The sequence below is a fragment of the Physella acuta genome, unplaced genomic scaffold (genome assembly GCF_028476545.2).
Source record: "Physella acuta isolate Inbredline_101_S28 unplaced genomic scaffold, ASM2847654v3 ptg000367l, whole genome shotgun sequence".
Taxonomy (NCBI): domain Eukaryota; kingdom Metazoa; phylum Mollusca; class Gastropoda; family Physidae; genus Physella; species Physella acuta.
This window is the reverse complement of record NW_026731886.1, coordinates 42616-70281: the sequence shown is the minus strand read 5'-3', so window position 1 is coordinate 70281 and position 27666 is coordinate 42616. Positions and strand designations below refer to the sequence as shown.

Sequence of the window (27666 nt, the reverse complement as noted above, 5' to 3'; positions counted from 1 at the left end):
ACACCCTCTTGCTTGTACTAATGACGTGTTTCTTGTTTTTCATCTGTCCACGGTACTGACTACAGGGCAACCAGGTGAGGGATGCGATCAGCATTTACTTTTATTGTACATCATCTCACAAAGATTCTTTCGCTTATTTTACTCATCATTTTACAGTTTCACTTCAGTTGTTTTTTTTTTGGTTTTTTTTTAATTTGCAATTTTAATTACAGCTTTTTATTTCTTGATTTATTTATTCTTTCCTTGAGTAAACTAAAGCACTTAAATTAAATATCTGTACTAACTCCTGAGTTTGTTCCCTTGTTTTTTGATGTTGTTGTACAAATTGAAGATTAAGATTTAATTTTATAAATTTCTGTTGTCCTCATTTCTTATGCCATTGGTTGTTGTAAAAAAATTTGTGATCTTAATTTCTTGTAACAATTTGATTTTTGTGATGTTAATTTCTTGTAACAATTTGATTTTTGTGATCTTAATTTCTTGTGCCATAATTTACTGTCCCAGTTATCAATTAATTTGACATCTGTTTCAGTTGTAAACTTACAATCAGTTTGCTTAGATTGCTCATCATGTCAAATAATTTCATGTGTGAATCCTGTGTGAGCATGTCAAATAATTTCATGTGTGAATCCTGTGTGAGCATGTATGCCAGATGACTGACACAGTACCAGTTTGTGCTACTAATATAGAGCTTGTTGTGTTGATATGATACGGTGTATGAGAAGCAAACATCTTGTCCAGTACCCCCCTGGTGTAGTCATTAGCCTATCACTGGCTGTATAAACCTGCTTGTGTTTTCTGGCTGTCTCACCATGCTAGCACTGGTCACAGCTTGACCCTTGTCTACACACTGCCGGCCTCTCTCACAATGCGCTCACTATTTTTTTCTTTGCCGGCCCAGCGGCCCCAAATGCGGCCCCACATACGCATGGCGCAGAAGTGCTGCTAGTTCAGGCCCTGCCGCGCCCCCAGGCATGCGTTAACTCCTGCACCACTCACTTGCGCAGCGTTGCGCTTTTGTGTGCTGGGTACTCGCTGCGGCTGAGCGCATTTTTTGGCCTTAATATATTGTATCCATTTCTTTCACAGAAGCTTCTCTCCTGGAAGTCGCATGTTCTGCCTTGATCCTGTCTTCTGTCTTCTGTCTTCTGTCCTGTTTCTCTTCTCTCATGGACACATCTATTTTTAACTGACCTGCTTATAAGAGTACTCACTTGAAAATCTCAGTGCCTCAAACTATTTAACCCCAATTATCTGCTGTCCAAGAATGTCCCCCATTTCTCCAAAAGTTTATGGAGCTGAAGATTCTTGTGATGTATGAGTGTCACTAAGGAAGCCCCCCTTATGAGACCCTGTGAAGAGAGTACATGTATCATCCCATATCTAGCCCTGCCTGAAACAAAAAGAACACTCTCTAACCCAGCTCTCTTGTATTTCAGTGCCTTACCAGCCCATGAACCTCAAGGCCCAGGCCATCTCCCCTACGGTCATCGTTGTGTCCTGGGACCCCCCGCTTGAGACAGACACCGTCAAGAGCTACGAGCTCTACTACAATGACTCACATTTCAGGCAGACTAACCGCTGGACCATCCAGCCTCCGGTTGCGACCTACAAAATTATAAACTTAACCCCAGACACTACCTACAATATTCAGGTAAGTTTACTAATGCCTAGCACCACAGGTAAGTTTACTAACACCTAACACCACAGGTAAGTTTACAAACACCTAACACCAACTTTGAAATACAACCTGTGTTGTATATATACTCTGTAGATATCCACCATATTAACCTCATTGACTTTATTTTAATGAAATAAATTGACCTATAATGATAATAAATCTGTGTTTGGATCCACCAAGGTTTCTGCCAAGTCAACCCGCGGGGAGGGGCCAAGGACCCCCACCGTACAAGCCCACACCCCACCCTACAGTGAGTATAGTGTTGTCAACCCACTGCACCGGCCTTTTATTAAAGCTGTTGAAAAAGTTTCTTGTGTTTTTAAATGGACTGTCAAATTTTTAACTCTTGTTGTTGTCTTTCCCCAATCACCTGATGTACCTGACCCCACCCTGTATGTGTAACCTTCACCTTGGTCTGTGTATGTGGGTCTCACCTTTTGCCTTGAACTCTATCACCCAGTAGACCAACCAACCTGTATTTTCAGTCAGCCATTTTGTTTTTCTCAATGAGCCTGATGTGAGATCTAGATCTGCTAACTTTAATGAAAAATGGTTGCAATAAAATCCTAATTATAAAAACAACTGGTGTTGATGTTCTATAAATATTTTCATAAACCTCATGTCAACTATCAATACACAAGTTTTTTTTAATAGAACAAAATTTTTGTTTCATTAGTCAATTGGCTATGTAATGCTTATTACAAGTTTTGATTTTTTTGTGCTTTATATGATATACTTGAATTTAATTGTATGTTCTGCTTGCTTAGACCTGAGAGTATACGTAGAGCCATTATGTTGTTAGACTTCCCTCTCTTTCTTTGTGTTTTCCAGTTTTGTGTTTCTGTTTAATGTGAGGATAAAATATCAATGCTAATCCACAGATTTAAAGATGGATGGAATGACACCTACCTTTAATAGCATGCAACTGTTTATGTATAACAATAGCACACTAGGTCAGTAGGTCATATCATACTAGGTCAGTAGGTCATACCATACTAGGTCAGTAGGTCATAACATACTCTGTCAGTAAGTTATCATAATAGGTCAATAGGTCATATCATACTAGGTCAGTAGGTGATACAGGGTCTAGGATATTACCCCCCTGTCAATTACACACACACACACCCCAAGTTAGAATCCAGACTTCAACTCCAACTCTGTACCTTTATATTACCTTAATCCTAACTTCAAGAAAAAGACCAAAACCTAATAACCTAAGCATTCAACTATCACTAACCAACCTTCACCCTAACCTTAGCCTTATAAAAATTAGGTCAAAGGTCACCTCCAGCACAGAATAATTTTTTTTTAATCGCCAGATTAATTTAAACTTGATTAGTGGTTTACTCAGCCTTGGTTAAACTTTCCTACAGTCAGGCTAATGATGTACTCAGCCTTGGTTAAACTTCCCTACAGTTAGGCTAACTGATTTACTCTGCCTTGGTTAAACTTCCCTACAGTGAGGCTAACGATTTATTCAGCCTTGGTTAAACTTCCCTACAGTTAGGCTAACTGATTTACTCTGCCTTGGTTAAACTTCCCTACAGTGAGGCTAACTGATTTTTTATCCACAGTTAAAGCATGTCAGTCCCCCCATCATCTGCTTTTGTCTTGTCCCAGCTTGTTTCATCAACTCACTAACCCAAGACATCATTTTTATGTTGCTAATTTTTCTTGTGTACATTCTTCATCCCATTTCTGTCATATCACACCCACTTAGACCCAGAAGCACCCCCAGAAAATGTCACTGTGGTCATGGTCAGCGAGAAAGAGCTAAAAGTGACGTGGAGGCCACCCCGTGAAAAGTTAAATGGAAAACTGCGAGGGTTTAAGGTCTATTACCTGGAGCTGGGCTCTGGCAAGAGTGATAGGGACGCAGACGTGATGAGCTTTGGTGACAGTCAGCTGTCAACTGTCATAGGTGGCCTCAAGACCTGGACTGATTACAAAGTGTGGGTGTCAGCTTTTAACATGGCGGGGGAAGGCCCAGGATCTGCTCCAGTGACCGCCAGAACAGATGAGGATGGTAGGTAGCCCCGCTGGTTCTCCCATTTGATTGGCTGGTTGATTGGATGGCTATAAATAGCTCTTGGATGCTGGCTGTTGTCTACCTCCCATTCAGGGATCTGCTTGGTCCATCCTGGCATCTGGTCTCTCCTTGCATCCGGTCTCTCCTTGCATCTGGTCTCACCTAGCCATTGGTCTAACCTAGCCATTGGTCTAATGTTGGTTGAATCCACTGTGATCCCTGTCCTTTTAGGGTCCACTTTTGTGCAGTGCTAGTATTTGTGTGGCCCCACTCTATGTCTGCCTGTTAATTTTTAACCTTTCTGTGATGGTTGGAGCTACTAACTTTGGTGTCAACTAAATTATTTTATTCTTTCCAATTTTTTTAATAAATTCTCACATCTGTTGAAAGCTGCATTTTATTCAATAAAAACAATCTGGAAATTTCTTCTGATCAAAGCGTAAATATTTGAAACTTTTAACTGCACGCACGTTGGCATGTCTGCCGTCCCGCAGGTCAATGAACTTCCTGCTAATGAAGCATGTTTTGACCCTGTTTTTTTCTCAGTGCTCAGTGTGATGTACATCGTGTTTGGGGCCTCATGTGCGCTCACCTTACTGACACCATTTCAATCTGAGCTGTGGGTCCAGCCCTCCTAAACTTTCATGACAAATTGAAACCAACACTATAATCATTGCTCCAAAACTGACATGTTACACAAAAATATAACTGCTTGTGACAGTGAACTATTGACAGGAGACTTTCTTAGCATATCTTGAAGGATCATCATTCTGTGCGGTCATTTCATCATTCTCTGCAGTCATTTCATCATTCTGCGCAGTCATTTCATCATTCTGTGCAGTCATTTCATCATTCTGTGCTGTCATTTCATCATTCTGTGCTGTCATTTCATCATTCTGCGCAGTCATTTCATCATTCTGTGCAGTCATTTCTTCAATCTGTGCAGTCATTTCATCATTCTGTGCAGTCATTTCATCATTCTGTGCAGTCATTTCATCATTCTGTGCAGTCATTTCATCATTCTGTGCAGTCAGGTTACTCATTTCATCATGATCATCCACTCATGGAAATTCTCATGTCCCAACCATCCTTCAGTTGTTCATCATTTTTCCATTCTTTAGTTCTTTACAAAGTTTCCTGTTTGTTTCATGCACAAAACATTTTGAACTTTTTATTTTTTAAGTTGCCATTTTCTGCGTACTGCCGCTTTCGTTCAAATTAGTTGCATTTTGCTTTCATTTTTCTATTTATATCTATTATGCTTCACTCATACATCTTAAAGACTAAATATGAAAATCTCTGCCAAAAACTTTTTTTAATTTATTCTCCTTGAGAAATGGAATGATTTGATTGGTTAGCTCTCACTGTAAGCCTGTCATGGCTCTAACAATTGCGTAAGTATCCAATGGTATCCATGTTTGATGCAGTAGCTTCTGTGTATTAGCTGCCCCTGCTTTCTATTGCTGTTATCTGGTTCATGTTGTGATAATATATTGCATGTAATCTTCAATGTTCACTTTTGCTTGTTTGAGCACTCTTCTAAACACCATGAACTTCAGTGTTGTATAAACACCATGAGCTGTAATGTTGTATGTTGGATAAACACACTGTAAACTGGAATGTTGGATGTGATGGAATGTTGGTCATTAGATGCAAGTTACCTGATGTGTAGTTAGAATGTTGGATATTATGAACATTTCAGCAACTAATCTCTTGAGCTCAGTTATAAAACATGAACAAAGAGAATCCTACTGGTGGAGTGGGAAGTCAAAAATATCATTTGGTAGTTTGAGATGGGTTTTTTTTTTTTGTTTTTTTTTAATACTTTCAGCATATTGATGGTCCAGTGTTATATAAGGACATTAGACAAACTTAAACCATCAATGTAGTGAGTGTAGGACCTAAGATTTGAACTTAAACCATCAATGTAGTGAGTGTAGGGCCTTAGATTTGAACTTAAACCATCAATGTAGTGAGTGTAGGGCCTTAGATTTGAACTTAAACCATCAATGTAGTGAGTGTAGGACCTAAGATTTGAAGTTAAACCATCAGTTTAGTGTGTTAGGACCTTAGATTTGAAGTTAAACCATCAGTTTAGTGAGTTAGGACCTTAGATTTGAACTTAAACCATCAATGTAGTGAGTGTAGGGCCTTAGATTTGAAGTTAAACCATCAGTTTAGTGAGTGTAGATCCTGACCCAGCTGGTACATAGTTTATCAGCCAATAGGTTGTCTGCCCTTGTTCATCAGCCCATGAAAAGAAATGCTCACTCTCTGACTTGTCTCAAATAGTACCAGGTGAACCCAAGCGTGTGAGAGTGGAGGCTGTCAACTCCACCAGCCTCATGGTGGAATGGGAACCTCCACCACCTAAAGAGCAAAACGGCGCCATCAAAGGCTACCAGGTACAGATCTTTTAGCTCCAACACTCACATTATGTTGTCAGTCTTCTGTTTGTCTGATTCACTGTTTGTCTATCTGACATTAGTGTTATGTTTGTCTGTCTAATTCACTGTCTGTCTAATTCACTGTTTGTCTGTCTAATTAACTATTTGTCTGTCTAATTCACTGTTTGTCTGTCTAATTAACTATTTGTCTGTCTAATTCACTGTTTGTCTGTCTAATTAACTATTTGTCTGTCTAATTCACTGTCTGTGAAGTGAAGTAAAAGACATCTGATACATGGATGCATCATCTTTCTTATTAAATATTTGATCAAGCTATTTTAAACTCTGATTAAAAAGGTTAAAAAATCTGTTGAAAATATAAAGAAGCAATCCAATAATCCTGATATTTAACCTATTTTATCTCATTAACGTGTGTATTAAATTAGCCAAGTATACAATGTATGGGTGTCTCCACCATTACATTGTGTTTTAAATTAGCCAAGTATACAATGTATGGGTGTCTCCACAGGTCCATTACATTGAGGTGGACAGTAACGACGAGCCACTTTCTGGAGTCAGAGAGCAGAGCTACGATGTCTACACAGCATCAGTCACCAGCGCCATCATCACCAACCTGAAGCCAGAGACGCGGTACCTGGTGCAGGTGGCGGCCTACACCAAGAAGGGGGACGGGATGAGGAGCAGGGCCAGGGTGCTGACCACCAAGGGAGCCGGTAGATACCTGTTTGTTGAGGCAGTGCTTAGAGAGATGTCACAGGAAATGACTGCATGTGTCTAGCCGTAGCCCGTTGCATGCACTAGACAGTTTGTTGTGGACAATGATCAGACACACACATACAATTTCTGGACAGTTTTTTAATCAGCCTAACACTGGAATAACTCATGACTGAACAAATTAAACAGTGAACCTTGTAACTAACTTGTAACGTTTGAAGAACTAACTGTCAAATCTTTAGGGGGAAAATTTTCCCATTACTTATACAATATCTAACACCTAACCCGTTATTTTTAAATCTGAAAAGAAAATTTGATAACGCTCCCACCCCCTTTTTTTCTTCATAGTTCCATCCCCCCCAAGAAACCTGAACGTGGAACTTGTACAAGAAGACCCACCCAGTGCCAAACTGACCTGGCAGCGCCCCGCTGAAACCCACGGCGATATCAAGAACTACAAGATAATTTGGGGGCCTCGCGGGGAGAGATATGAGGAGAATATTCTCAACCCAGAGATCTATTCCTACCTCACAAACACACTAGGTAACCTCCCCAGTAGTTAGACCTGACACCCCTCAAACTAGCTGAACATTCCTCCATACAATATGAAAAGCCATTGGTCCAAACTGGTCAGTCCACATCCATCATCCATAGAGGGGGGGGGGGGGACAGGTTCATTCTAAACCAGACTGTATAGAATGGAAGTTTACATGGAATTCTCCACTGGGGGGGGGGGGGGGGGAAGAGATGAAGATTGAATACAGACTGAAAGTTCACATACAATTCTCCCCTAGCGAGGGGGGGGATGACAACTGAATACAGACTGTTCACATGCAATCATGACCCATGACATTCTGTCACTAGTTGTGTCACCCACCTGACTATGGTCAGATCTTGTTTGCACTGTCCAGCAGCCAGCTAGCCTTATGTCAACTGATGTTACCCACCCAATCAACTCATTGTTTTTTATATTTGATGTATTCTTTTATTTTCTACCTCCTAACATAAGTGGCTTTTCATATGTTTAACTTTGTCAATTTTATAGCCAGTATTTTTAATAAAAATGTATTCTATCATAGTATTGTTAAATTCAACATCATTCATGCTAATATTGTACACTGAACATATTCCATGGTAGTGTTGTGTTATTCAACATCATTCATCCTAGTGCTGTATCATAGTTTCCTATGTCCATTTTGATGAAAAGAAAAATAAAAGAATTTTTTGCCTATGTCTTACAGTAGTTGCTTGAAGATACACTATCAGTGCTGTGCACCTTTGTAAATTCTATTTCCACTGGTTCAAGTCTTAACGAGCTAATTTTTTTTTAAAAGTTGTACAAATGTGTTAGTCCTAACGGCTGCCCGGACATGAGCTGTAGCGTTTTGTTTTTCTGTTTGCAGACAAAGGCACAACCTATGAGTTCAGAGTCTCAGCTAAAAATGAAGTGGACTACGGTGACCGGGCAGTGACCACTCTCATCACACCTGATGGAGGTTGTACAACACTTCATTCGTTTGTTTTAATGACATACAACACTTCATTCATTAGTTTTATTGATATACAACACTTCATTCGTTACTTTCCTCTACTTGCAGCCCCCTCTGGTGCCCCACAAAACTTCACAGCCACTGGCCTGACAGAAACCTCCGTCAGACTCACCTGGGACCTACCTGCCCGTAACCTGCGCAACGGTGACATTGTCATGTACCAGATAGCGTACCACAAGCTATCAGAGCCAACCAGAGAGGAAGACTTGAACTGCACTGATGCCTTCATTGACATAGTCAGTCTGGACATGAACACGGACTACATCTTCAAAATCAAAGCCTACACCACCCGTGGTGCTGGACCCTGGAGCAACAAACTGCACTTCCGCACATTTGGCAAAAGTGAGTGCTTTCTCACCTATAAATCTTTTAGCCAGCTTTTTTGTTCAACTGTTGAACCTATAACTGGCATAACTTAAATATCTGACCACTATCTGGACTGATTTTTTTCTAATTTTCTGAGTTTTGTAGGTCAACAATGTGTTTAAGTTCATACACGTACTATCATTTAACTCCTGTAACATTTGATTCCATTAGATGTTAACTACACATTGACTATTTAAAGTGTACACATTCAGTGTACACATTCAGTGTACACATTCAGTGTACACATTCAGTGTACACATTCAGTGTACACATTTAGTGTACATATGAGCCTGACCTCAGCGGTGTATGTTGGTCACAGAAACCTGACTAAGAAATGTAACTTACCTCTTGTAGTGCCACCCCCACCAAAGAACCTGACTAAAAAATGTAACTTACCTCTTGTAGTGCCACCCCCAAAAAAAGAAACCTGACTAAAAAATGTAACTTACCTCTTTTAGTGCCACCCCCACCAAAGAACCTGACTAAAAAATGTAACTTACCTCTTGTAGTGCCACCCCCACCAAAGAACCTGACTAAAAAAATGTAACTTACCTCTTTTAGTGCCACCCCCACCAAAGAACCTGACTAAAAAAATGTAACTTACCTCTTGTAGTGCCACCCCAACCAAAGAACGTGACTAAAAATGTAACTTACCTCTTGTAGTGCCACCCCCAAAAAAAGAAACCTGACTAAAAAATGTAACTTACCTCTTGTAGTACCACCTTCACCAAAGAACCTGACTAAAAAAATGTAACTTACCTCTTGTAGTGCCACCCCCACCAAAGAACGTGAAAGTGCGCCGGACATCAGACTCCACGCTGGAGGTGAGGTGGGATGACACGGAGGCGCTGGTGTCTGGGTACAAGATCTACTACAACCTGTTTGCCACGCCCGCCATGTACGCCTGGCAGCAGAAGGAGATTGGCCCGTACACAGTGGCTGACATCACAGGAGTGGAGGCGCACTCGGTCTACGCTGTCCGTGTGCAGGCCAAGTCTGTTGATGGTCGCTATGGCAACATGTCAGAAGTTGTTACCACGGATGTCAAGGAGACACGTAAGTACAACTTAGTTTAGATTGTATGGAGACTGGGAATAAATATCTAGAACAGAAATTAACCCTTCTACTGCTGTTAGTGTAGTTTAGGACCGGACACCAAAAGGAAAACATATCTAAGCGCTACCATATATGAATGTCACGTGTTGATGATTTCTTTTTGTCAAGATTTCTTGTCCACTGTCTTTCCTGTACAGTATGATGTGATTATGTTTTATATCATTGCGTAACAAATCACAACACTTACCAGTGTGTAACATATCACAACACTTACCAATGTGTAACAAATCACAAAACTTACCAATGTGTAACATATCACAACACTTATCAATGTGTAACATATCACAACACTTACCGGTGTGTAACATCACGACTCAATGTAACATAGTTCCAGCCTTAATAAAATACAGCTGAGACTAAATATAATGAACGAAAGGACGTGACTAAATGAATGAAAGGACGTGACTAAATGAAATGAATGAAAGGACGTGACTAAATGAAATGAATGAAAGGACGTGACTAAATGAAATGAATGAAAGGATGTGACTAAATGAATGAAAGGACGTGACTAAATGAAATGAATGAAAGGACGTGACTAAATGAAATGAATGAAAGGACATGACTAAATGAAAGGAATGAAAGGACATGACTAAATGAATGAATGAAAGGACGTGACTAAATGAAATGAATGAAAGGACGTGACTAAATGAAATGAATGAAAGGACGTGACTAAATGAAATGAATGAAAGGACGTGACTAAATGAATGAAAGGACGTGACTAAATGAAATGAATGAAAGGACGTGACTAAATGAAATGAATGAAAGGACGTGACTAAATGAAATGAATGAAAGGACGTGACTAAATGAAATGAATGAAAGGACGTGACTAAATGAAATGAATGAAAGGACGTGACTAAATGAAATGAATGAAAGGACGTGACTAAATGAAATGAATGAAAGGACGTGACTAAATGAAATGAATGAAAGGACGTGACTAAATGAAATGAATGAAAGGACGTGACTAAATGAAATGAATGAAAGGACGTGACTAAATGAAATGAATGAAAGGACGTGACTAAATGAAATGAATGAAAGGACGTGACTAAATGAAATGAATGAAAGGACGTGACTAAATGAAATGAATGAAAGGACGTGACTAAATGAAATGAATGAAAGGACGTGACTAAATGAAATGAATGAAAGGACGTGACTAAATGAGATGAATGAAAGGACGTGACTAAATGAGATGAATGAAAGGATGTGACTAAATGAAATGAATGAAAGGACGTGACTAAATTAAATGAATGAAAGGACGTGACTAAATGAAATAAACTGATGATTTTTGTCTGGCAGAACGTGAGGATGCCGTCCAGAAGTTCCGAGCATCCAGCGTCTTGTCCAAAGAAGTGACCCTACAGTGGGAAAAACCTAAGCTTGGTGACGTGTCCAAATATATTGTAAGTATGTCGTTTCCAAATATATTGTGTGATGTGTCCAAATATATTGTAAGTATGACGTGTCCAAATATATTGTAAGTATATCGTGTCCAAATCAATTGTAAGTATGTCGTGTCCGAATAAATTGTATGTTTTGTCCTAATATATTGTGTGTCCAAATATATTGTAAGTGTGAGGTGTCCAAATATATTGTATGTTTTGTCCTAATATATTGTGTGTCCAAATATATTGTAAGTGTGAGGTGTCCAAATATAGTAAGTTTGTCGTGTCCAAATATATTGTAACTGAATTATACTAGATTCATTTTTGTTTCAGCTGAACTACACTGGGTTCAAATCCTACAGAGAGGACAACAATAGAATAACCTCCGACGACTCAAAGGATATCACCATTGCCGGCCACTTAAACACTTTTACTGTGGAGAACCTGAAACCAAAGATGAAATATGAGTTCAACATCAGCGCCATATTTGCCTCATCCAAAACCAGGGGTTCTGTTCAACATCTGGTGACAGAGACATTGATAGATGGTAAGTTGTCCAACTTCTGGTGACAGAGACATTGATAGATGGTAAGTTGTCCAACTTCTGGTGACAGAGACATTGATAGATGGTAAGTTGTCCAACTTCTGGTGACAGAGACATTGATAGATGGTAAGTTGTCCAACTTCTGGTGACAGAGACATTGATAGATGGTAAGTTGTCCAACTTCTGGTGACAGAGACATTGATAGATGGTAAGTTGTCCAACTTCTGGTGACAGAGACATTGATAGATGGTAAGTTGTCCAACTTCTGGTGACAGAGACATTGATAGATGGTAAGTTGTCCAACTTCTGGTGACAGAGACATTGATAGATGGTAAGTTGTCCAACTTCTGGTGACAGAGACATTGATAGATGGTAAGTTGTCCAACTTCTGGTGACAGAGACATTGATAGATGGTAAGTTGTCCAACTTCTGGTGACAGAGACATTGATAGATGGTAAGTTGTCCAACTTCTGGTGACAGAGACATTGATAGATGGTAAGTTGTCCAACTTCTGGTGACAGAGACATTGATAGATGGTAAGTTGTCCAACTTCTGGTGACAGAGACATTGATAGATGGTAAGTTGTCCAACTTCTGGTGACAGAGACATTGATAGATGGTAAGTTGTCCAACTTCTGGTGACAGAGACATTGATAGATGGTAAGTTGTCCAACTTCTGGTGACAGAGACATTGATAGATGGTAAGTTGTCCAACTTCTGGTGACAGAGACATTGATAGATGGTAAGTTGTCCAACTTCTGGTGACAGAGACATTGATAGATGGTAAGTTGTCCAACTTCTGGTGACAGAGACATTGATAGATGGTCAGTTGTCCAACTTTTGGTGACAGAGACATTGATAGGTGGTAAGTTGTCCAACTTCTGGTGACAGAGACATTGATAGATGGTCAGTTGTCCAACTTCTGGTGACAGAGACATTGATAGATGGTAAGTTGTCCAACTTCTGGTGACAGAGACATTGATAGATGGTAAGTTGTCCAACATCTGGTGACAGAGACATTGATAGATGGTCAGTTGTGGTCAGGTAATTCAACTCTCAATACAAGACGTCTGACACATGAAATAGTTTGAGAAAAGTTGCTTGATTCAAGTATAAAAAAAACACTGAATACCTTCCACAGCAGTGGTTTTATGACTTTTTTTTTTGTTAAAAGTTTTTATTTCCGAGTTTTAATTCAACTCATAAGATGGGAGGCACTTTAAAACTGAAGTGTCCATAGCATATGTCCAGTAGTCTAAAGCTGAGCTTGTCCACAGTCCCCCCACCCCTGGAGAGACCAGAGCCCATCAGCATCAGCAGAGGTCACCCTGTGCTCAAACTGAAGAGAGCGTCAGAGAAGAACGGCCCCATCAGCCACTACCACATTGTGGTGGTGCCCAAAGTAGGGCCACTCAGGTCTACATTTGACTACACCATAGAACAGGTGAGGATCTTTAGCTCATCTTGATGGATCTTTAACTCATCTTGATGGATCTTTAACTCATCTTGATGGATCTTTAACTCATCTTGATGGATCTTTAACTCATCTTGATGGATCTTTAACTCATCTTGATGGATCTTTAACTCATCTTGATGGATCTTTAACTCATCTAGATCATGCTGGATCTTTAACTCATCTAGATCTTGCTGGATCTCATAGCTATAGTCAACTAAACTCGTACATCAAACTTAATACAGCAGTCAAAGCATTGTTCAAATTGTACACATCTAACCAAATTGTCCTCACTCAGACTAAGATTTCTAAAAGACATCCCAGCCCCCTCACGTGATGTTACATCCCAGCCCCTCATGTGATGTGTTACATCCCAGCCCCTCATGTGATGTTACATCCCAGCCCCCTCATGTGATGTGTTACATCCCAGCCCCCTCATGTAATGTTACATCCCAGCCCCCTCACGTGATGTTACATCCCAGCCCCCTCACGTGATGTTACATCCCAGCCCCTCATGTGATGTGTTACATCCCAGCCCCTCATGTGATGTTACATCCCAGCCCCCTCATGTGATGTGTTACATCCCAGCCCCCTCATGTGATGTTACATCCCAGCCCCCTCATGTGATGTGTTACATCCCAGCCCCCTCATGTGATGTTACATCCCAGCCCCCTCATGTGATGTTACATCCCAGCCCCCTCACGTGATGTTACATCCCAGCCCCCTCACGTGATGTTACATCCCAGCCCCCTCACGTGATGTTACATCCCAGCCCCCTCATGTGATGTTACATCCCAGCCCCCTCATGTGATGTTACATCCCAGCCCCCTCGTGTGATGTGTTACATCCCAGCCCCCTCATGTGATGTGTTACATCCCAGCCCCCTCGTGTGATGTGTTACATCCCAGCCCCCTCATGTGATGTTACATCAAAGCCCCCCTCATGTGATGTTACATCAAAGCCCCCCTCATGTGATGTGTTACATCAAAGCCCCCCTCATGTGATGTGTTACATCAAAGCCCCCCTCATGTGATGTGTTACATCCCAGCCCCCTCGTGTGATGTGTTACATCCCAGCCCCCTCATGTGATGTTACATCCCAGCCCCCTCGTGTGATGTTACATCCTAGCCCCCTCGTGTAATGTGTTACATCCCAGCCCCCTCATGTGATGTGTTACATCCCAGCCCCCTCATGTGATGTTACATCCCAGCCCCCTCATGTGATGTTACATCCCAGCCCCCTCATGTGATGTGTTACATCCCAGCCCCCTCATGTGATGTGTTACATCCCAGCCCTCTCATGTGATGTGTTACATCCCAGCCCCCTCATGTGATGTGTTACATCCCAGCCCCCTCATGTGATGTTACATCCCAGCCCCCTCATGTGATGTGTTACATCCCAGCCCCCTCATGTGATGTGTTACATCCCAGCCCTCTCATGTGATGTGTTACATCCCAGCCCCTTCATGTGATGTGTTACATCATGTGATGTGTTACATCATGTGATGTGTTACATCATGTGATGTGTTACATCCTGTGATGTGTTACATCCTGTGATGTGTTACATCCTCAGCTGACCAAGGATAAACCTGACAACGACCAGCCTTACATCGCTGCCAGATTCGACTCCCAATCTCTGCCGTCTGAGTTTACGCTGGGCAATGGTCAGGAGTACGGCTCTTTCATGAACAAACCACTGTCTAAAGACAAAAATTACCAAGTCTTCCTACGGGCATATTCTGTGGACAACGTACGTCGCTACCTTGTACATATTGGAGAGGGAATTCTCTTTACTAGTTATTTTATTGTAGAAGTCAATATTAGGAAGTTGACATTGAGATGAATAACTTGGGTCTAATCCATGTCTGACTAATTGAAATTCCAGCGACTGTCCACATCCAGTGACTTCTCTGTTCCTGTTACCATCAACTCCACACCCCAGGGGCCAAACCCACCCAGCGGACCAACCAACAGTGATGCTGTTCCTGTCAATAAAGCTGATGAGGCTGACACCAATGCCTTGCTGACCATAGTCACACCCACCTGTGCTGGAGCTGTCATTGTCATTCTCATCTGTGCCCTCATCTGTTTCCTCTTCATGAGGTAATCTCTCATCTATCTCAGGTCTGACTCAATGACATGACTTATCTCAGGTCTGACTCAATGACATGACTTATCTCAGGTCTGACTCAATGACATGACTTATCTCAGGTCTGACTCAATGACATGACTTATCTCAGGTCTGACTCAATGACATGACTTATCTCAGGTCTGACTCAATGACATGACTTATCTCAGGTCTGACTCAATGACATGACTTATCTCAGGTCTGACTCAATGACATGACTTATCTCAGGTCTGACTCAATGACATGACTTATCTCAGGTCTGACTCAATGACATGACTTATCTCAGGTCTCACTCAATGACATGACTTATCTCAGGTCTGACTCAATGACATGACTTATCTCAGGTCTGATTGAATGACATGACTTATCTCAGGTCTCACTCAATGACATGACTTATCTCAGGTCTGACTCAATGACATGACTTATCTCAGGTCTGACTGAATAACATGACTTATCTCAGGTCTGACTCAATGACATGACTTATCTCAGGTCTGACTCAATGACATGACTTATCTCAGGTCTGACTCAATGACATGACTTATCACAGGTCTCACTCAATGACATGACTTATCTCAGGTCTGACTCAATGACATGACTTATCTCAGGTCTCACTCAATGACATGACTTATCTCAGGTCTGACTCAATGACATGACTTATCTCAGGTCTGACTGAATAACATGACTTATCTCAGGTCTGACTCAATGACATGACTTATCTCAGGTCTCACTCAATGACATGACTTATCTCAGGTCTGACTCAATGACATGACTTATCTCAGGTCTGACTGAATAACATGACTTATCTCAGGTCTGACTCAATGACATGACTTATCTCAGGTCTGACTCAATGACATGACTTATACTATGTAAAGCTTCACTAAAGTAGAAGTGTTTCTTGTATAGAGTCCTTTCATATGACGTCACGTCCGTTCGTGATACCTACGCCCGCCGCCACAGTGGTGTACACCAGACGTAAACACAATCAGCTGTTCGCCAGCGCTGGACGTGTTCACCAGCGCTGGACGCGTTCACAGTATGTAAAGAACCGCACCCGCGGAAAAGGAAAAATACGTTAAAAAACTTGAACTCTTAGGAATTGAAGATCCTTATACTGTTATTGACAGTTTCGTATAAATAAATATGTGGACAAAATTTCTAAATAAAAATACTGTTAGCGTTTAGAGTTAAAGTAGCCGAATCTGATCAAATGCAGTTCTCGATACTTTGTTTCAGGTAAGGACAGTAAAATAATAAACTTCATTTTAATTATAAAAGATAACTATTAATAAAACAAATATGCTCGACCTTCACAAATACTAATAGTAAAAGACAAAGTCAAAAGTAATAATAAGAATAATAAGATCTAATAGTAGGCCTAATACCTGGCTCCGCTGGGTAGACATAGAATCTAGAATCTACTTCTTTACTTAAATTTAATTACTTTAGATCTACATTCGATTCAAAATACACCCATAATAAATCAAAAGTAGTCATAATAGGCCTAATAAAGCATTTAATTGTCTCTAAGATCTAAAATCTCGCTCTATTATCTAATCATTTTTTTAGCAAACGAAATTTTCTGAAATTGAAATAGATTGTATGACTAGACTTAGATCTAGAATCTGCTACTTTAATTAAATTGTAAAAACTTTATACAAGCATGTAGTTGATATTATTGTAGTAGAAGGCTTTAATAAATTACTAAGGCCTACCTACTTTGTTGTCTTTTTACAGCAATATGTATCTGATACTGGACTGAGTTTAATTAAATTCAAATTCATATATAGTAATTGGTCTACTAAGTTTTTGTAGCCTAGTAGTACAATCTAGATCATACCAGCCAACAACAAATAACCACATTATTATTATTTGGTTAATGATTAGGCTAATTTTTTTTTTAAATCCACTGTTTATAAAAGAAACAAATCAAGCTAGAAACATTATAAGTGAGATGGTTTAGAATAATAACAATGGACCCAGTCTACAATTGATACAATTGCAGGTCTACATAGGGCCTACAGTCTAGTAGTTTACAGTAGGCACCTAGTGTGTAGCTAGTATACTAGTGTGTAGCTGTCCAGAGTTAAGATTCTTAATGCCTTAATGCTTTCCCCTGATAAGCCGTGTGTGCTATAAATGACATAACATGACACCAAGGTGAGAAGTGTTTAGGGGAGAGCAGTGGGACTTTCCCCTTTGTTCTCCCTGCTGGGCCCTGAGGGTCAAAATTATATAAGAAATACTATCTCTGTGGGGCTGGGTATCACGGAGGTGAGACATTTTCAGGGGAGGGCAGGGCAGACTCCTCTTAGGTTTTATTGTGGGCTAGATACAGGTGGGGGCAGCCATCATGAGGGTTGAACGTCAGTATTAATGTGGATTATAAGGGTCTAAAATTGTATAACATGCTACCCAGATTGGTTATTACCCATGGATTATATTAGCCGTTGTAGTGTGGGTTTTGTAGGAGTTAAGTGGTCTCACGTTTGCTACAGTAGATAACCTATAATATATTACTGCATTTGATCGGCTTCGTCTACTTAAACTCTAAACGCAAACGGTATTACTAACAGTATTTTTATTTAGAAATTTCGGCCACATATTTATATTATCCACGAAACTGTCAATAACTGTATAAGGATCTTCAATTCCTAAGAGCTCAAGTTTTTTAACATATTTTTCCTTTTCCGCGGGCGCGATTCTTTACATACGGTGAACACGTCCAGCGCTGGTGAACACGTCCAGCGCTGGCGAACAGCTGATTGTGTTTACGTCTGATGTACACCACTGTGGCGGCGGGCGTAGGTATCACGTGATTTAGGTCACGTGTTTGCAAGGACTCTATTGACCACTGTGTCCTGTATTGACCACTGTGTCCTGTATTGACCACTGTGTCCTGTATTGACCACTGTGTCCTGTATTGACCACTGTGTCCTGTATTGACCACTGTGTCCTGTATTGACCACTGTGTCCTGTATTGACCACTGTGTCCTGACCACTGTGTCCTGTATTGACCACAGAAAAAAGAATAAGTCTAAGGGCGACTTGATGGAGCCTGAGTCAAAAGCTCTGATGATTGAACCCGCCCCATTTTCTATTGACCCAGTTGAGATGAGACGCCAGCACTACCAGACCCCAGGTGAGATACACATTTCATCTACCTACTGAGATACACATTTCTTCTACCTACTGAGATACACATTTCTCCTACCTACTGAGATACACATTTCATCTACCTACTGAGATACACATTTCTCCTACCTACTGAGATACACATTTCTTCTACCTAATGAGATACACATTTCTTCTACCTACTGAGATACACATTTCTTCTACCTACTGAGATACACATTTCATCTACCTACTGAGATACACATTTCTCCTACCTACTGAGATACACATTTCTCCTACCTACTGAGATACACATTTCTCCTACCTACTGAGATACACATTTCTCCTACCTACTGAGATACACATTTCTCCTACCTACATAGTTGCTTTTTTACTGCTGCCACTATTTTACTTTAAAAATATTGACAATTTAATTAGCGGGAGAAGCCAGTAAGTAAATTAGTTATGTGTTTACAGCCATGATAAGCCACCCCCCAATCCCCACAGTAAGTAAATTAGTTATGTGTTTACAGCCATGATAAGCCACCCCCCAATCCCCACAGTAAGTAAATTAGTTATGTGTTTACAGCCATGATAAACCACCCCCCAATCCCCACAGTAAGTAAATTAGTTATGTGTTTACAGCCATGATAAGCCACCCCCCAATCCCCACAGTAAGTAAATTAGTTATGTGTTTACAGCCATGATAAGCCACCCCCCAATCCCCACAGTAAGTAAATTAGCTATGTGTTTACAGCCATGATAAGCCACCCCCCAATCCCCACAGTAAGTAAATTAGTTATGTGTAATTACAGCCATGATAAGCCACCCCCCAATCCCCACACTCAGTAAATTAGTTATGTGTAATTACAGCCATGATAAGCCACCCCCCAATCCCCATTGAGCGCCTGTCTGAGCACATGGACTCACTGAAGGCCAGCGACAACTTCAAGTTCTCCCAGGAGTACGAGAGCATTGAGCCAGGTCAGCAGTTCACCTGGGACAACTCCAATCTGGAGGTCAACAAACCCAAAAATAGATACGCCAATGTCATCGCTTACGACCACTCCCGTGTCATACTCCAGCCAATGGAAGGTGTTCCGGGCAGCGATTACATTAATGCTAATTACATGGATGGTTACAGGAAACAAAATGCTTACATAGCTACACAGGTTAGAGTTTTAAATATACTTACATGAACTCATTTGCTGCTGGCTGTATCTTAGTTAACTATTTTACACTTTTTCTCTTGTGACCTAAGTGATTGTTTGAAAAGTTGAAGATGCCACAAACTGTTTGACCAACATGTCATGTCCATTTCTTGACTCCCAGGGTCCACTGCCGGAAACATTTGGTGACTTCTGGAGGATGGTCTGGGAACAGAGGTCAGCTACAATTGTCATGATGACCAAACTGGAGGAGAGATCTAGGGTAGGTGCTCATCTCTATTAACATCAACATCTATCACAAGACTAGTGTCATATGTAGCTGTTGCTATGTTGAGATGTTCAGATAATGTTGAGATGGTCAGATAATGTTGAGATGGTCAGATAATGTTGAATTGGTCAGATAATGTTGAGTTGGTCAGATAATGTTGAGATGGTCAGATAATGTTGAATTGGTCAGATAATGTTGAGATGGTCAGATAATGTTGAGATGGTCAGATAATGTTGAGATGGTCAGATAATGTTGAGACGGTCAGATAATGTTGAGACGGTCAGATAATGTTGAGACGGTCAGATAATGTTGAATTGGTCAGATAATGTTGAGATGGTCAGATAATGTTGAGATGGTCAGATAATGTTGAGATGGTCAGATAATGTTGAGATGGTCAGATAATGTTGAGATGGTCAGATAATGTTGAGATGGTCAGATAATGTTGAGATGGTCAGATAATGTTGGGATGGTCAGATAATGTTGAGACGGTCAGATAATGTTCAGACAGTCAGATAATGTTTAGATGCTCAGATAATGTTGAGATGCTCAGATAATATTGAGTTGGTCAGATAATGTTGAGTTGGTCAGATAATGTTGAGATGGTCAGATAATGTTGAGATGGTCAGATAATGTTGGGATGGTCAGATAATGTTGAGACGGTCAGATAATGTTCAGACAGTCAGATAATGTTTAGATGCTCAGATAATGTTGAGATGCTCAGATAATATTGAGTTGGTCAGATAATGTTGAGTTGGTCAGATAATGTTGAGATGGTCAGATAATGTTGGGATGGTCAGATAATGTTGAGACGGTCAGATAATGTTCAGACAGTCAGATAATGTTGAGATGCTCAGATAATGTTGAGATGCTCAGATAATATTGAGTTGGTCAGATAATGTTGAGTTGGTCAGATAATGTTGAGATGGTCAGATAATGTTGAGATGGTCAGATAATGTTGGGATGGTCAGATAATGTTGAGACGGTCAGATAATGTTCAGACAGTCAGATAATGTTTAGATGCTCAGATAATGTTGAGATGCTCAGATAATATTGAGTTGGTCAGATAATGTTGAGTTGGTCAGATAATGTTGAGATGGTCAGATAATGTTGAGATGGTCAGATAATGTTGAGATGGTCAGATAATGTGTGTACTTCTCCAGATCAAATGTGACCAGTACTGGCCCTCCCGTGGAGCGGAGACCTACGGCCTAATGCACATCCAGCTGGTGGATGTGACAGAACTTGCCACCTACACCATTCGCACCTTCCACATGTCTCGGGTACATTTTTCATTTACAGCTAGTTTTACTTTTTTTTATTTACATCTAGTTTTACTTTTCTTTAAATTTACAGCTACTTTTACTTTTTTCATTTACAGCTACTTTTACTTTTTCATTTACAGCTACTTTTACTTTTTTCATTTACAGCTAGTTTTACTTCTTTTCATTTACAGCTAGTTTTACTTTTTTCATTTACAGCTAGTTTTACTTATTTCTTACAATTTTTTCTTTACTCACTAGCATTTACAAGTTTCCATTTTGTTTAATTTTCATCTAATCATATTTATAAACTGTAGGTTTTATTCTTCCCTATGTGTTTTCCAGTATGGTATATCAGAAAAAAGGGAAGTACGGCAGTTCCAGTTCACTGCCTGGCCTGACCATGGAGTACCTGACCACCCCACCCCACTGCTCATGTTCATGAGGAGGGTCAAGGCCAGCAACCCTCCAGACGCAGGATCCATCATTGTACACTGCAGGTCAGTTCTCTCCCTTGTCACTAAACATTGACCAACTGCCCTAAACATGGACCAACCTCAAGTTGCCTTCACGCTATATTGATAACTATTTCTACCAGATTTAGTTAATAAATAACTGAATATTTTTAAAATGTTTAAAATTTAACTTCCCCCCCCCCCCCCCCAACCCAAACCTCAGTGCTGGAGTGGGCAGGACTGGGGCGTTTATTGTTATAGATGCCATGCTGGAGCGCATCAAGCATGAGATGACCGTGGACATTTATGGTCATGTGACCTGCCTGCGGGCCCAGAGAAACTACATGGTGCAAACAGAGGACCAGTACATCTTCATCCACGACGCCCTGCTCGAAGCTGTCCAATGTGGCAACACTGAGGTCCCCGCCAGAAACCTGGCCGCTCATATACAGAAGCTGACGGCCCCAGAGCCAGGCCAGGCCATCACTGGGATGGAACTAGAGTTCAAGGTCAGTTTGTTGTGGTCCTTACCTGACATTTTGTCTAGCACTTGTTGTCCAGCACTTGTTGTCATGTATCTGACATTTTGTTTAGCACTTGTTGTCATTACCTGACATTTTGTCCAGCACTTGTTGTCATTACCTGACATTTTGTTTAGTCCAGCACTTGTTGTCCAGCACTTGTTGTCCAGCACTTGAACTTGTTGATGCTAATTCTTGCCTTTGTTTACCCAGAGACTGGCCAATGTCAAGGCCAGCCCCAACAGATTTGTCAGTGCAAACTTGGCTGTCAATAAATTTAAAAACAGGCTTGTCAATATTCTACCATGTAAGTTTATCTTATTGGCTTGTCAATATACTACCATGTAAGTTTATCTTATTGGCTTGTCAATATACTACCATGTAAGTTTATCTTATTTCTCACAGGAAAGGCTGCTATCATTTCAAGTTTGATCAAACTTTTGTTAATATTAATAATGTTCAGTTATAGTTTTCAAATAACTATAAATGTATTTAATCAACAAGATAATATTGTTTAAAATACTCAAACATTATTTAATCAACTAGAATTTTTGCAATGAAATAGTTTTAAAATAATTAAAAAAATTATTTAACCAACTAGATGAATTAGTTTTAAAATAATTAAAAAATTATTTATCTAATCACCTAGATGAATTAGTTTTAAAATAATTAAAAAATTATCTAATCACCTAGATGAATTAGTTTTAAAATAATTAAAAAAATATCTAATCACCTAGATGAATTAGTTTTAAAATAATAAAAAAATTATTTAACCAACTAGATGAATTAGTTTTAAAATAATTAAAAAATTATTTATCTAATCACCTAGATGAATTAGTTTTAAAATAATTAAAAAATTATCTAATCACCTCGATGAATTAGTTTTAAAATAATTAAAAAAATATCTAATCACCTAGATGAATTAGTTTTAAAATAATAAAAAAATTATCTAATCAACTAGATGAATTAGTTTTAAAATAATTAAAAAAATATCTAATCACCTAGATGAATTAGTTTTAAAATAATTAAAAAATTATCTAATCAACTAGATGAATTAGTTTTAAAATAATTAAAAAATTATTTATCTAATCACCTAGATGAATTAGTTTTAAAATAATTAAAAAATTATCTAATCACCTAGATGAATTAGTTTTAAAATAATTTTAAAAATATCTAATCAACTAGATGAATTAGTTTTAAAATAATTAAAAAAATATCTAATCACCTAGATGAATTAGTTTTAAAATAATAAAAAAATTATCTAATCAACTAGATGAATTAGTTTTAAAATAATTAAAAAATTATTTATCTAATCACCTAGATGAATTAGTTTTAAAATAATAAAAAAATTATCTAATCAACTTGATGAATTAGTTTTAAAATAATTAAAAAATTATTTATCTAATCACCTAGATGAATTAGTTTTAAAATAATTAAAAAATTATCTAATCAACTAGATGAATTAGTTTTAAAATAATTAAAAAAATATCTAATCACCTAGATGAATTAGTTTTAAAATAATAAAAAAATTATCTAATCAACTAGATGAATTAGTTTTAAAATAATTAAAAAATTATTTATCTAATCACCTAGATGAATTAGTTTTAAAATAATAAAAAAATTATCTAATCAACTAGATGAATTAGTTTTAAAATAATTAAAAAATTATTTATCTAATCACCTAGATGAATTAGTTTTAAAATAATTAAAAAATTATCTAATCACCTAGATGAATTAGTTTTAAAATAATTAAAAAAATATCTAATCACCTAGATGAATTAGTTTTAAAATAATAAAAAAATTATCTAATCAACTAGATGAATTAGTTTTAAAATAATTAAAAAAATATCTAATCACCTAGATGAATTAGTTTTAAAATAATAAAAAAATTATCTAATCAACTAGATGAATTAGTTTTAAAATAATTTAAAAATTATTTATCTAATCACCTAGATGAATTAGTTTTAAAATAATTAAAAAATTATCTAATCACCTAGATGAATTAGTTTTAAAATAATTTAAAAAATATCTAATCACCTAGATGAATTAGTTTTAAAATAATAAAAAAATTATTTAACCAACTAGATGAATTAGTTTTAAAATAATTAAAAAATTATTTATCTAATCACCTAGATGAATTAGTTTTAAAATAATTAAAAAATTATCTAATCACCTAGATGAATTAGTTTTAAAATAATTAAAAAAATATCTAATCACCTAGATGAATTAGTTTTAAAATAATAAAAAAATTATCTAATCAACTAGATGAATTAGTTTTAAAATAATTAAAAAATTATTTATCTAATCACCTAGATGAATTAGTTTTAAAATAATAAAAAAATTATCTAATCAACTAGATGAATTAGTTTTAAAATAATTAAAAAATTATTTATCTAATCACCTAGATGAATTAGTTTTAAAATAATTAAAAAATTATCTAATCACCTAGATGAATTAGTTTTAAAATAATTAAAAAAATATCTAATCACCTAGATGAATTAGTTTTAAAATAATAAAAAAATTATCTAATCAACTAGATGAATTAGTTTTAAAATAATTAAAAAAATATCTAATCACCTAGATGAATTAGTTTTAAAATAATAAAAAAATTATCTAATCAACTAGATGAATTAGTTTTAAAATAATTTAAAAATTATTTATCTAATCACCTAGATGAATTAGTTTTAAAATAATTAAAAAATTATCTAATCACCTAGATGAATTAGTTTTAAAATAATTTAAAAAATATCTAATCACCTAGATGAATTAGTTTTAAAATAATAAAAAAATTATTTAACCAACTAGATGAATTAGTTTTAAAATAATTAAAAAATTATTTATCTAATCACCTAGATGAATTAGTTTTAAAATAATTAAAAAATTATCTAATCACCTAGATGAATTAGTTTTAAAATAATTAAAAAAATATCTAATCACCTAGATGAATTAGTTTTAAAATAATAAAAAAATTATCTAATCAACTAGATGAATTAGTTTTAAAATAATTAAAAAAATATCTAATCACCTAGATGAATTAGTTTTAAAATAATTAAAAAATTATCTAATCAACTAGATGAATTAGTTTTAAAATAATTAAAAAATTATTTATCTAATCACCTAGATGAATTAGTTTTAAAATAATTAAAAAATTATCTAATCACCTAGATGAATTAGTTTTAAATAATTAAAAAAATATCTAATCAACTAGATGAATTAGTTTTAAAATAATTAAAAAATTATTTATCTAATCACCTAGATGAATTAGTTTTAAAATAATTAAAAAATTATCTAATCACCTAGATGAATTAGTTTTAAATAATTAAAAAAATATCTAATCACCTAGATGAATTAGTTTTAAAATAATAAAAAAATTATCTAATCAACTAGATGAATTAGTTTTAAAATAATTAAAAAAATATCTAATCACCTAGATGAATTAGTTTTAAAATAATAAAAAAATATCTAATCACCTAGATGAATTAGTTTTAAAATAATAAAAAAATTATCTAATCACCTAGATGAATTAGTTTTAAAATAATTAAAAAATTATTTATCTAATCACATAGATGAATTAGTTTTAAAATAATTAAAAAATTATTTATTTAATCACCTAGATGAATTAGTTTTAAAATAATTAAAAAATTATCTAATCACCTAGATGAAACAACAAGAGTCTGCCTGCAACCAATCAGAGGAGTGGATGGATCAGACTACATCAATGCCAGTTTTATAGATGTACGGTTGGATGTTGACATTTGTCTTTGTTAAATTAAATAAATGACAAACAACTGACTGTATTTCTCGAGGGCTGACTAACAAACTGACTAGTTCTTGAGGCTACCAACTGACTGTATTGAGGCTACCAACTGACTGTATTGAGGCTACCAACTGACTGTATTGAGGCTACCAACTGACTGTATTGAGGCTACCAACTGACTGTATTGAGGCTACCAACTGACTGTATTGAGGCTATCAACTGACTGTATTGAGGCTACCAACTGACTGTATTGAGGCTACCAACTAATTGACTGTATTGAGGCTACCAACTGACTGTATTGAGGCTATCAACTGACTGTATTGAGGCTACCAACTGACTGTATTGAGGCTACCAACTAATTGACTGTATTGAGGCTACCAACTGACTGTATTGAGGCTACCAACTGACTGTATTGAGGCTACCAATTGACTGTATTGAGGCTACCAACTGACTGTATTGAGGCTACCAACTGACTGTATTGAGGCTACCAATTGACTGTATTGAGGCTACCAACTGACTGTATTGAGGCTACCAACTGACTGTATTGAGGCTACCAATTGACTGTATTGAGGCTACCAACTGACTGTATTGAGGCTACCAACTGACTGTATTGAGGCTACCAATTGACTGTATTGAGGCTACCAACCAACTGACTGTATTGAGGCTACCAACTGACTGTATTGAGGCTACCAACCAACTGACTGTATTGAGGCTACCAACTGACTGTATTGAGGCTACCTACCAACTGACTGTATTGAGGCTACCAACCAACTGACTGTATTGAGGCTACCAACCAACTGACTGTATTGAGGCTACCAACCAACTGACTGTGTTGAGGCTACCAACCAACTGACTGTGTTGAGGCTACCAACCAATTGACTGTATTGAGGCTACCAACCAACTGACTGTATTGAGGCTACCAACTGACTGTATTGAGGCTACCAACCAACTGACTGTATTGAGGCTACCAACTGACTGTATTGAGGCTACCAACCAACTGACTGTATTGAGGCTACCAACCAACTGACTGTATTGAGGCTACCAACTGACTGTGTTGAGGCTACCAACCAATTGACTGTATTGAGGCTACCAACCAACTGACTGTATTGAGGCTACCAACTGACTGTATTGAGGCTACCAACCAACTGACTGTATTGAGGCTACCAACTGACTGTATTGAGGCTACCAACCAACTGACTGTGTTGAGGCTACCAACCAATTGACTGTGTTGAGGCTACCAACCAATTGACTGTATTGAGGCTACCAACCAACTGACTGTATTGAGGCTACCAACTGACTGTATTGAGGCTACCAACCAACTGACTGTATTGAGGCTACCAACTGACTGTATTGAGGCTACCAACCAACTGACTGTATTGAGGCTACCAACCAACTGACTGTATTGAGGCTACCAACCAACTGACTGTATTAAGGCTACCAACCAACTGACTGTATTGAGGCTACCAACCAACTGACTGTATTGAGGCTACCAACCAACTGACTGTATTGAGGCTACCAACCAACTGACTGTATTGAGGCTACCAACTGACTGTATTGAGGCTACCAACCAACTGACTGTATTGAGGCTACCAACCAACTGACTGTATTGAGGCTACCAACCAACTGACTGTATTGAGGCTACCAACCAATTGACTGTATTGAGGCTACCAATTGACTGTATTGAGGCTACCAACTGACTGTATTGAGGCTACCAACTGACTGTATTGAGGCTACCAACCAACTGACTGTATTGAGGCTAC

At 37.9% G+C, this 27666-nt stretch overlaps 1 protein-coding gene across 22 annotated transcripts in view; it reads left to right on the top strand.

Annotated features, from left to right (window-relative positions):
- The window catches only part of LOC131941618 (tyrosine-protein phosphatase Lar), a 180646-nt gene that overhangs the window by 145560 nt on the left and 7420 nt on the right, over nucleotides 1–27666 (top strand). For 16 of the 22 annotated variants that reach the window (XM_059300948.1, XM_059300954.1, XM_059300949.1 and 13 more), the window contains 23 exons: nucleotides 1440–1654; nucleotides 1862–1931; nucleotides 2563–2634; nucleotides 3402–3707; nucleotides 6003–6115; nucleotides 6627–6831; nucleotides 7181–7375; nucleotides 8236–8328; nucleotides 8431–8724; nucleotides 9517–9804; nucleotides 11158–11261; nucleotides 11577–11790; nucleotides 13064–13230; nucleotides 14812–14988; nucleotides 15124–15341; nucleotides 18387–18505; nucleotides 19351–19649; nucleotides 19810–19908; nucleotides 21075–21194; nucleotides 21519–21673; nucleotides 21852–22137; nucleotides 22363–22456; nucleotides 25808–25884. In XM_059300948.1, coding sequence (XP_059156931.1) covers nucleotides 1440–1654; nucleotides 1862–1931; nucleotides 2563–2634; nucleotides 3402–3707; nucleotides 6003–6115; nucleotides 6627–6831; nucleotides 7181–7375; nucleotides 8236–8328; nucleotides 8431–8724; nucleotides 9517–9804; nucleotides 11158–11261; nucleotides 11577–11790; nucleotides 13064–13230; nucleotides 14812–14988; nucleotides 15124–15341; nucleotides 18387–18505; nucleotides 19351–19649; nucleotides 19810–19908; nucleotides 21075–21194; nucleotides 21519–21673; nucleotides 21852–22137; nucleotides 22363–22456; nucleotides 25808–25884 — 3980 coding nt within the window. The remainder of the gene's footprint in view (nucleotides 1–1439; nucleotides 1655–1861; nucleotides 1932–2562; nucleotides 2635–3401; nucleotides 3708–6002; nucleotides 6116–6626; nucleotides 6832–7180; nucleotides 7376–8235; nucleotides 8329–8430; nucleotides 8725–9516; nucleotides 9805–11157; nucleotides 11262–11576; nucleotides 11791–13063; nucleotides 13231–14811; nucleotides 14989–15123; nucleotides 15342–18386; nucleotides 18506–19350; nucleotides 19650–19809; nucleotides 19909–21074; nucleotides 21195–21518; nucleotides 21674–21851; nucleotides 22138–22362; nucleotides 22457–25807; nucleotides 25885–27666) is intronic. The other 6 variants (XM_059300960.1, XM_059300959.1, XM_059300963.1 and 3 more) reach the window with 6 other exon arrangements.